The sequence below is a fragment of the Carassius gibelio genome, chromosome B3, assembly GCF_023724105.1.
Source record: "Carassius gibelio isolate Cgi1373 ecotype wild population from Czech Republic chromosome B3, carGib1.2-hapl.c, whole genome shotgun sequence".
In the NCBI taxonomy this organism is placed as follows: domain Eukaryota; kingdom Metazoa; phylum Chordata; class Actinopteri; order Cypriniformes; family Cyprinidae; genus Carassius; species Carassius gibelio.
This window is the reverse complement of record NC_068398.1, coordinates 14649416-14660462: the sequence shown is the minus strand read 5'-3', so window position 1 is coordinate 14660462 and position 11047 is coordinate 14649416. Positions and strand designations below refer to the sequence as shown.

The following is an 11047-nucleotide window of genomic DNA, read 5'->3' as shown; positions in this document are numbered from 1 at the left end:
TTCCATTAAGATATTTTGTAAATTTCCTACAGTAAATATAACAAAACTGAATTTTTGGTTAGTTATATGCATTGCTAAGGCCTTCATTTTGACAACTTTATAGGCGATTTAAATTATTATTTTTTTTACCCTCAGATTCCAGATATTTAAATAGTTGTATCTCTGCCAAATATTGTTCGACATCTCTCCAACGTGCTAGGATGCTCGCGTCTATTTTACGCAATATAATATATTTTACTAGTGAGAATATTATCCAATTCTGTGTTTTACCAACTCATTTTGGGCTGTGAGAGAGGGATGAAGGAAGGCGGGACGGCGCGCGTGACATCACTCATCTGTATAAAAGCTACAGCTGTGTCTGTGCGCTCGCGATGTGAGGCTGCAGAGAGAGAGGCGCGCGCACGCTCGCTCCTTCAAACAAAGAGACCCGTCAACATCATCCACGGTGCACCAGCAGAACCCATTCCAGCAAGGCCGAGAAGAATCATGAGTGCAAACGGAACCAGCGACATGCTCCAGATCCAATTCGGACTGATCAACTGTGGGAACAAATACCTCACAGCTGAAACGTTCGGCTTCAAGATCAATGCATCAGCCACCAGCATGAAGAAGAAACAGATCTGGACCTTGGAGCAGAACGGCGACGACTCGAGCACCTTCTACCTGAAGAGCCATCTGGGGAGATACATCGCGGCTGACAAGGACGGCAACGTGACGGGTGACAGCGAGACCCCGAGCGAGGACTGTCGGTTCGTGATCACTGCACATGATGATGGGCGCTGGTCGCTGCAGTCTGAGCCTCACAAGCGCTACCTGGGCGGCACCGAGGACAGAATCACCTGCTTCGCTCAAACCATCTCCATCGCAGAGAAATGGAGCGTGCACATTGCCATGCACCCCCAGGTCAACATCTTCAGCGTCACAAGAAAAAGATACGCGCACCTGAGCTCCGAGCAGAGCGAGATCGCCATTGACCGAGACGTTCCATGGGGCGTCGATTCCCTCATCACCTTGGTCTTCCAGGACCAGAGGTACCACTTACAGACATCCGACAACCAGTTCCTGAAGAACGACGGAAGCCTGTCCCCAAACCCTGACAAGAACACGGGGTACACGCTTGAGTTCAGGTCCGGGAAGGTTGCCTTCAGAGACTGCACTGGGAAGTACCTGGCTCCCTCTGGTCCCAGTGGAACCATGAAGTCCGGCAAGAGCTCGAAGGTTGGCAAAGACGAGCTTTTTGTTCTGGAGCAGAGCCACCCTCAAGTGGTCCTCACCGCTGGCAACGACAGGAATGTGTCCACCAGGCAAGGTAAACGATGCTGCTTTATTTATTGTCAGTTACATGTGTGCTCGTTTATGCAAGAGTACATCAGTCAGGGTTGGGTTCCTGTAAATCCTCCATAATTATCTACAGCGCATTCTTAATTATAGGTATTCCACTATTTTCCTTTTCTTGTGGTTGTGGGGAAATGGGCAGAGCCCAGGGGTGGATCAGTGCAAATGCGGGAAAAGAGAGAAAAAAAAACATATGCTTCACTTTGAAGATCCTGAAATTCGGTCTACTTGCAAATGTTTCCTGGTGATATCTCAATTTTGCTTTTATTATTATTATGTTTTGTTTTTTTACTATGGGTTACAGTGCTCTGGTTTATTGTCACAATTGAAATCTGTTAGCTGAGAAGGAAATCGATGCTCAAGCCCTTGTCTGCAGCTTTGCTCAATCATTCTTCTGTAAATTCCATAACGGCTGTAGTTTGGAGAGGCCAGTGTGCTGTAATTAAGTTGAGAGTGAAGGCAATCATTACTGTAAACACCCAGAAGAATTGACCTGAGACTGCCAGACTGAAATAATAGATTAAATTATACAGTGCTTAACGCTGTATTGGTGAAATATTGTGCTTTTCAGTGTCGCCATTACAGCTTTGCTGCCCTATTACTGCTGAAAATGAAATGAGATGATCTGCTTTGTTTTAATAACTGCTAAATTGAATAAAATTTAATTGAAAGATATAAATGGCATCATTACGTGAGGATGTCTGGGCTTTGCTTGGCAATTCCAGCTCTGTTTTACCAGTATTGCTGTATGAGGCAGGACAGTGCCAGTGTGTTGGGCCTGTGCCAAGAGGCACGTGGTCTCTGCAGGTCATGCTTCTTCTATATGGCCTTTGTTTCCTAGACTTTACTTCTTTTATGTTTGTGATTCATTTAGCCTTGTGGTAGTGCAAGATTGCATCTACCCTTAAAAAGCAGTTCATGCCATTTGCTAACAGTGATCTGGACTTAATTATGATGCACAGCATCTTACAACATAGAGACTTCACCAATGCTCATGCTTGCCTAGATCAAATATTTGCCTTCAGGGATACAATCCTTAGAGAATATGGCTCAATGTTTGTGTCATGTTCCTTTGAGAGAATTAGTGAGGGGGCCGAGATTTCAGACGTGTGCTGAGGGTAGAAGGAGAACAAAGACCGCATGCTCTGGGCCCCAGCTCACCATTCAGCCCAGCTGCTGAGAGTCTTTAGGCAGCCCAGCACGCAGAACAATGGAGCCTCGCTATGCACAAGTTTAGCCATTTCAGCACGCACAACAAACACTGATGTACACTCGCTTAAATATCTGCTTTAAAAGATTATGAGTCTCCCTGCTCGCTTGCCTGCTCTTCCTTCCTTTGTGGCAAGGACATCGGATGTATGTCATTGCGTAAATGCTTATATGGCTTTCCAACAGTGTCTTGCATTCTATTTTGTATTCATTTGGGGATTATTTGTCTGTGCTGCTATATGATTGCAGCTGCTTGACCCTGATGGCTGAGTGTTTGGCAGATCACTATAATTATGAAATTGACTTAAAATATCCAAAATGTATATTCCTACAATATTGTGCTTCTAAGGTTAAAGGCTATTCACTGGGGAAATGAAGCCCTGCAGTTGTCGTGTGGATCAACCATTCGCAGTCGAGCGATGGGGGTTGGGGGTGTGTCCGCTGGTGTCTTAACACCTCCCAAACCATTTAAATGTCGGGTGAGGATGCATACCTCCCTAGAATGATTGAGGGGATTTTTTTTTCCCCCTCTTGTCATGCCTGAGACTGATTTAGAGCAAGTCTCCGGGCGTCTTAGTCATTCTCTTTTGCAGATCTTCCATTTGCAGCCATGTGTTTCTCATCTTGGCCATTTATTTTCCTTGCTCATTCAGGCACGCATTTTTTTGGGGAAACTCAATCTGCCTTCCAGAGGCCAGGCCGCAGCAGTGCTAATACGCAATTTTCTATAGCTGTATTACTAGCTTGGTGAAACTGGAACATGTAAGCAATCATGGTGAATCACCGATTAAAAATACAGATGACGTGTTTGACCATGCATGTTTGAAAGAGTCTTGATTTCTCCGACCAAACTTTGTAGCATTCATTCTCAGAGTAAATGTTCATAAAAATTCTAGCTGTACCTTCATCTTGTAGATGTTTGTCTTCATGTAGCTTTAATATTTCTGTTCAAGAACCGGTCTTCTGTTTTCCTCTACAAAGACCATAAATGCTAAATGTATCTGATGACTGTGTGTGTAAATGCACACAATGGAGTTTAATTAGATTTCCTGCAGTAGAGGACTGGTGGTCTGGTCTTTCACTGAGCTTGATTCTAATCCATGAATCTAAACTACTCACCGGATGCATTGACTATTGTTGTCCTGAAGCTTCCCACTAAGCATCCTGGCATATATGACAGTCAAAAATTCTTAAGGGGATTAACTCTGTGTGTGTGTGTGTGTGTGTGTGTGGAGGCCAAAGCAATTGCCAGGGTAATAGTCGATAGCATTCAACACTCTTTAGTCAAGTAATCTCAAAGATCAGCATCCCTAAATCTGCCGAGCTCTCTGCTCACTCCGCATGGCTGATCCAGATCTAAGATGTGTTGTGTGCTCACAGGGGATTGGTGGTGGTTATAATGGGATTTACAGTATGCCGTGTTTTTGTGTTTGACAGGCATGGACCTCTCGGCCAACCAGGATGAAGAAGGTGACCAGGAGACTTTCCAGATGGAAATCAGTAAGGACACGAAGCAGTGTGCCTTCAGGACCTGCACTGGCAAATACTGGACCCTCACAGCTAATGGTGGCCTTCAGTGCACTGCCTCTACGAAGTGAGTGTGAATCACAGGAACATGCCATTATTGTCAGTCTTTTCATACTAACAGTCTTTAGACTAAACAATTTATGCCTGTTGGTGGGTCTATTTTTTATGTCTTGCATTAATTATACAACATTCATATAATTTAGATTGTAAAGGGTATCTTGCAATCAGTTAAAATAAATCTATAAGCACTAAATTTTTGATAATCGTTTTGCTGATGGGAGTATCATTTTGGAGTATCTTTTATATTTTAGAGTTTAATGTATAATCTCTACAACAACCAGGTCTGCTAACTGCTACTTTGACATTGAGTGGCGTGGGAAGAAGATAACCCTGCGTGCCAACAATGGAAAATATGTGGCTGCCAAAAAGAACGGACAGCTGGCTGCCACTATTGACACAGCAGGTGGGGTTTCCTCTGGTTCAACCTCTTATTTGGAAATTCTCCAGTGATTTAGTAAACGTGTTGAGAGATGGATGTTAAGTGGAGCACTTCAATAGCACAATCTTAATTTAGAAGCTTGTTTTTTCAGGTGAGACCGAGGAGTTCCTGATGAAGCTCATCAATAGGCCCCTCATCGTGCTGAGAGGGGAGCATGGCTTCATTGGCTGCAGGAAGGTGACCGGCACCCTGGACTCCAACCGCTCCTCATATGATGTCTTTGGGCTGGAGTTCAGAGATGGAGCCTATAGCTTGCGAGGTTTGTTGTTAATTTAGACTATCTCTTTGGAAAGAAAAAAAAAGCCAGGTTTTAACAGGTTTCTTCTCTCAGACTCCACAGGGAAATACTGGATGGTGGGCAGTGAGTCGAATGTGCTCAGCAGTAGCGACACCCCGGTGGACTTCTTCCTCGAGTTTTGCGACTACAACAAAGTGGCCATCAAGTCAACTGAGGGGAAGTATCTGAAGGGCGATCACGCAGGTGTTCTGAAGGCCAACGCCGACGATCTGGACACCTCCACTTTGTGGGAGTACTAAAAACACTTGCGTAACCACTGTGGCTTTTTCTTTCCAGTCTTTCCCTTTCTGTTATGCATTTTGAATATGGTTTTTGAATACGAGTGAGCACACAGGCCAATAGCAGAGAGAAACCCAAAGGTGAAGGGTCTTGCTTCTAGTCACGTATACTCGATTCTGTCTAAATACTTCAGGGTTTGTGTGCCACAGCATTACTGCTGTGTTGTGCGGTTTTCATTGATGACAAGTGGCCAAAACTGGGACTTCTGGGACTAAACTGGCATCCAAATTTCTGTTTTGTGGTTTAGCACATCTAATGTCATCTCTTAATCTGTCATACTAATCCACAAGTCGCTTCAGTCTCTGGAAAATCGACTATGCTTGGCAATCCCAGCACCACACGTTGAGCCACAGGATTTTGATGTACCGGATTGTAGCGTGATCCCTCTTCCTAGCCTTTGCACAGTCCTGTATCGCACTCTTAATATTAACACATAGCAAAATGTTATTATTGATATTGAGCTATTGATGATGTAATGCTTCCCACTGTATTGCCAGTCATTAGTACCTACCCTCATGACCCGAGGACTAAGGCAATATTTACAGGTTAATGTATGAATGTTTCGTTTTTTTTTTCTTTCCGCACACTTGACAGAGTTATGAAGGAAGCTCTCGGGCCACTGAAAAGGCGAGGAGCTCAACTGTTTTTTGTTTTGTTTTGGTGTTTGAAGTACCGCAGTGCTTCGTGTACTGCCAAACGATCTGTGCCATTCGAATTAATTTTAATGTTTAAAAAGAGGAAAACCAAGAGAACTGGATTGGTACCGTACAGTCCCTCATCTCACAATTAGGGTTACGCTTTAAATTGCAAATGGGCGGGAAAAAAAGTATAGATATTAAAGTGGAAATAGTTTTCTGCAACTGGAAAGTGATGTCGTCGGTACATTGAGCGTGAAGATACTGACGTGAGGTATGTTGTTGCAGGTTCAACACAGTGTTTATGCTTAATGAAACCACTTTTCCCCTTTAAACTGGACAATTTCTCAAAGGAATGGTGGGTCTGGGTTCACTGGACTCGTGCAGTGTTCTAATCTGGAAAAGTAACTTACATTTTTGTTGTTGTTTTTGAGTAGGCACAGACATTATCATAAACCTCATTCCTTTATACACATTACACCTCAGACAAAAAACCCAAATTAAGACCATAACACCACACAGGATTGCTTAAAGTTTAAAACCTAAGGTTAAACTGTTGCTTAATTGGTTTTTAGGTGTGCGTCAATATAACCGAGTCCCGAGTCCCTCTGAGCTGAACTTCTCTTTATTTAAGAATAGAGCTATCATTTCACATGATAATGATCTCCCATTGCTAAGGGAATGATAATGACTGTGCCTTATTATTGGGGGGAAAAGACATTCCACATTATACTTTGTAAAGTCTTTACAAATGACTTTTTATATTGTTTTGATATTATGGTTATGTTTCCTCATGTGCCATGGGTACAAATGAAATCTGGAAATAAATATGGTTTGAATATGAAACTCTTGTCAGTGAATTGTTTTTAATTCTAGAAAAGAAACCTCTAGAAACATTAGTTCTCTTTAAGTGGCAAATCAACGATCAACACCCTTTTCTTCTTGTGAAGTGGTATGGTAATTGTCATTAAGCTTGAGCAGGATTTGGTGAAGTATGAGCGCAGCTCCCAGAGTTTTGGAAAGGTTACCTCCGCTGCAGCAGAATGAGAGAAATTAGTTTTCTCCTGAGATCGCAACTCCATCTTATTTTTTTAAGCTGTTGGCCGCTCCACCAATGAGGCTTTTGTTCAGTGTTATTGCTGGAGCAGCAGTTTGCAAACTGCTACTGAAGTGCAAGGAGCCTAAAAATGTAACTGAACGGACACTACGCTGTACAAAGAAGGAGCTTCAGTATCTAAACCGCAGATAGAAATACAAATTGGAAGCATGTGATATTTGCTGCAAGCTATAAAAAGATTTAAAAACCACAATATTTCAATAAGACCCGCAGAAAAGCCACTCAATTGAATATGAAAAATAACAGACATTTTTAAATGGAGATGCTCAGATCACATACTAATTGCAACAAATGCAAGTAACACTCGGAATAATTTTTTTTTTAAAGTAGAAAAAAACTGAAATGGTACTGCTGTAGACTGATCCGTCCAGTATACACAGCCATCCCAGAAACAGAGAGTGCATCATACTCTCTAAGCTGGGAAATTAGGTTTATTGAACAGGAAGCCCATCAGACATTTGTGAGTTCAATAAATAAATATGCATGCATCAGATTGACAGGTAGACTAACAGTCTTCATGAATCATCTTCTAACTATTAGTCTCCATGAGTGTTATATTAGATTACAAATACAGCGGAAGATGACGCCATGAGCATTTCAATTCAGGAACTAAGACTGAAAGGGTTAAATGATCCTGAGGGGCCAGTGTTTCCATGGTAACTCGGAGCATGTCATTTGAAAGGGCTCTATTGTGGGGGTTGACGGTGGGACTGGAACTGCAGCGTTTCAGGTGGCCAGGATTTCTTCATTTAGTCATGATTTTCATGAGACGCAGGTGCAAGCTTGAGATCACAGAGGCTGAATTCAGATTTACATGATGGACCGGTGGACGGCATTTGAATAAACACATCAGAGCAGAGCAACAGCTTTGCAGCGATGTGGCTAACAATGTTTGCACTGTGACAAATGTCAGGACATTTCTCTAATTATGCATGTGGTTTCGAAGTTTTGCATGCATTTTCATTTTTGAGATATGTGTGAAAAGGAACAGGACGTACTCACAAGGTATGCTGCCTGATATTTTTTAAAATAGTAACTGAAACAGTTGGCCTCTATCGGTGACTTTAGACCCTTGATCTTATCTTACATCTGACCTTGAAAAATATCTTGCATTTACATTTTTCATTTATTTTCACAGAAAGTAACTATAAAATATCATTTTAAGAAAAGTGATGTATTCCTGTGAATGTAAAGCTGAATTATCAGCATCATTGCTTCAGTCTTCAGTGTCACATGATCCTCAGAAGTCATTCTAATATGATGATTTGCTGCACAAGAAACCTTTTCTTATTATTATCAATGTTGAAACTCTTTTCCAGTTTAATATTTTTGTGTAAACCAGTATTCATGTTTTTTTTCCAGCATTCTTTGAAAAATATAAAGAAAATTACCTCATTTATTTGAAATAGAAATATTTTGTAACATTATAAATATATTTATTTTCACTTCGAAGCAATTTAATGTTCTTGCTGAATAAAAGTATTACATTTTTTAAATTGACTGGCCCCAAAACATTTGAATAATAGTGTTTATACTGCAGAGGTTTGTGTGCCAAAATGATGTTTCCTTTATATAAGGAAAAGACTGACATGCAAATTATAGCCAAATAAATTAATTTTAAATAATTTTAAATCCATAAAGTAAATCCAAAACATTTACTAGTGATCAGGTTAAACTGTTCAGTTAAATGCAAATGATTGCATTTGCATCCCCACACACATTATAACCTAATCTCTGGGAGTTTATAATATCATGAACAGCAGATAAAGTCACATGACTATCACTGACCCCAGGAAATCACTGCAATGTGTGACCACCGCCTAGAAGATCACACGGGGCATGATGACACTCTCATGACTGCAAGCCCAGCCCTTCACAACATTAACACTTCAGCAAACACAAAAGGAGGAAATCTTAACATCACTTCCCTTCAGGCTGATTATTGGAGACATTGACCATCCCTCTGGAAATCATCAGTACATTACCATAACATTGAAGAATTGCAATCTAGCTTCAGGTTGACCTGACACAGATCCACAAACCACAATGTAACTGTTATAATTCAGTGTTCCAAAAAGAGGTTTTCGGCATGATGCCACAGAAGCAGATTTCTGGTCCTCCAAACAACCTTTCAGTTATTAAAATGATCAAAATCCAGTTGTATTAAAAAATCCAGTTGTATTAGTAAAAAACTTCACTGAAAGTTTTGGGAACCCAAAAAGGGTTCGTCACTGGAATCAATTGGAAAGCTTTATTTATATTTATATATAACCTTTATTTTTAAGAGTGTTGCAAAATTGGGGTTTTCACAGGAATGCCATAGAAGAACCATTATGGGCTCTTTAAAGAACCTTTCAGTGAAAAGTTCTGAAAAGAACCATTTTTTTCTTAATGTGAAGAACATCTTGTCAAATGGAAAGGTTCCATGGTTGTTTAACGTTCTTCAAGGAACCATCAATGGCAAAAAGAAGCTGTATTTTACAGAATGAGAGACCTGAGGAAACATGATGCAGAAGATTCAGGGGCTCAGATCCAGTTTCAGGAAGCTCTTAAGCTGTGGGTGCAGTGAGCACAAGCTGCCAGGGTCGACCCTTCACACCTGCAGGCGTACAGACCTAAAGACCGTCCATCTGCTGACCCATTAGCAGGTTACCATGTCAAACTGAGACCCTTCATTCGCCTGCACCGCGTCAGGTGTGGAGCACCGGTGCTCAGATACACCACCAACAACAGATGGGAGTAAAAAATGACTAGATTATCCCGATCTTTTCAGGATTGTGTTATTCTGCTGGTTTGATTGGTCTCCACACCACCATTGCTTTGATTTCACCAAAGAAAGGGCTTCTGTAAGAGCCTCGTGCTCTCTGTGAGGATGAGTAATGTGCTTTAAGAGGCGTGAGGGGTCTGAATAAAGCCCGGGGCAGAGGGGACACTGCCAGCGGGAGGAGAGCTGGAGGTGAGGATCCTGGGGGCTCCATTAGAGCAAGAGCTGTGGCTCTTTGTTGAAGCTCTGGGCAAGAGGACGGGACTCTCTGTGGGAGTTTCACTGCACCAGTCACGCCAATGAACCAGTCACGCAATACAACACAATAAACAAGCCACTTTACAGGCATTACGGGCCGCCGTGCGGAATAACAGCAGCTTAATGCTTGATAATGTATTGATCTTTGGCTCTGATGGCCTGCATTACATAAATCAGAAGCAAGAGTTCCTGAATCATTCTGGCAGATGTTGTTGTTGTGTGTCAGATTAGCAGGTCCTCATGGATTATGAGCCTGAAGAACTCACGAGAAAACGCTCTGCAGAAGTGGAACGGCTGTCATTCACACATTTTGCATGTGCATTTATTAAAAATACTGATTCATTTGATAATGCTTTTAGCTACCAGTATGACTGTAACACTCTCTGCATATGGGTGTGAACACATTTACCTTTGTAAGGCAAAATCCTGCCGGTGCATTAGGAATCTGAAGGGTTTGGTCATTTTTAGTGATGGACGTGCTCCCCACACACTTGGTTAACTTCGGAGAGAAATTGACCAACAAAAAACTAGTAAGTTTGGAAAAGACCAGAGTAAGCGGCGCTTCATGCATCACTTCACTGACAACTGAGCATCATTGCCCATTATATTTTGCTGTAGTTTTGTTCATGTGACTACACGTTTGCTTAAATCAGTTCAGAAGAATTCTGCAGGTTTCCCTTATCAGTGCAGAAAATATATTAAGAAGCATGTATGAACATGAAAAGCAAGAGATGGTAATTATAAATTCATAAAAATAGCTCAACAGATCTCAATGTACAAACATCCATGAGAGAGACGGTCAAGCTCACAGTGAGGATGTAAAAGAAACGTCTAGTATCTAATTACATTTGTATGTTCTCCACCACCCCATTTACATCTGCTTACAGTTCCTCCTCCATTTCCCTTTGTGATGCAAACCTGATAAGCTCTCAAATATTACATCCCAGCTAGGGCTGGGCTCCAAATGGAATATTCACAATTTATGCTGACATGAAATTGTGAATATTGCAGTGATTTTAAAGTTCATGACTCACAAGTATGAGGGGGTTAAAATTAATAATGATGTCTGAGGTCTGGAGTCAGTCGAAACATTGAATATTGTGAAACTGCTTTCTATTGTAATATT

The 11047-nt window shown here is 41.5% G+C and overlaps 1 protein-coding gene across 1 annotated transcript; it reads left to right on the top strand.

The window, feature by feature from the left end:
• The first annotated feature begins 358 nt into the window (after nucleotides 1–358).
• On the top strand, nucleotides 359–6628 carry LOC127953022 (fascin). The gene is made up of 5 exons (XM_052551917.1): nucleotides 359–1309; nucleotides 3982–4138; nucleotides 4413–4534; nucleotides 4662–4829; nucleotides 4902–6628. The coding sequence occupies exons 1-5, from the start codon at nucleotides 487–489 to the stop codon at nucleotides 5105–5107; spliced, it is 1476 nt and encodes a 491-aa protein (XP_052407877.1). The 5' UTR covers nucleotides 359–486; the 3' UTR covers nucleotides 5108–6628.
• The last annotated feature ends 4419 nt before the right edge of the window (nucleotides 6629–11047 follow it).

Coding starts and splice junctions, on each gene's coding strand:
- LOC127953022 (XM_052551917.1), top strand. CDS start 487: ATGAGTGCAAACGGAACCAGCGACATGCTCCAGATCCAATTCGGACTG. Junction 4,139..4,412: donor CAGTGCACTGCCTCTACGAA/GTGAGTGTGAAT, acceptor TACAACAACCAG/GTCTGCTAACTGCTACTTTG. Junction 4,830..4,901: donor TGGAGCCTATAGCTTGCGAG/GTTTGTTGTTAA, acceptor TTCTTCTCTCAG/ACTCCACAGGGAAATACTGG.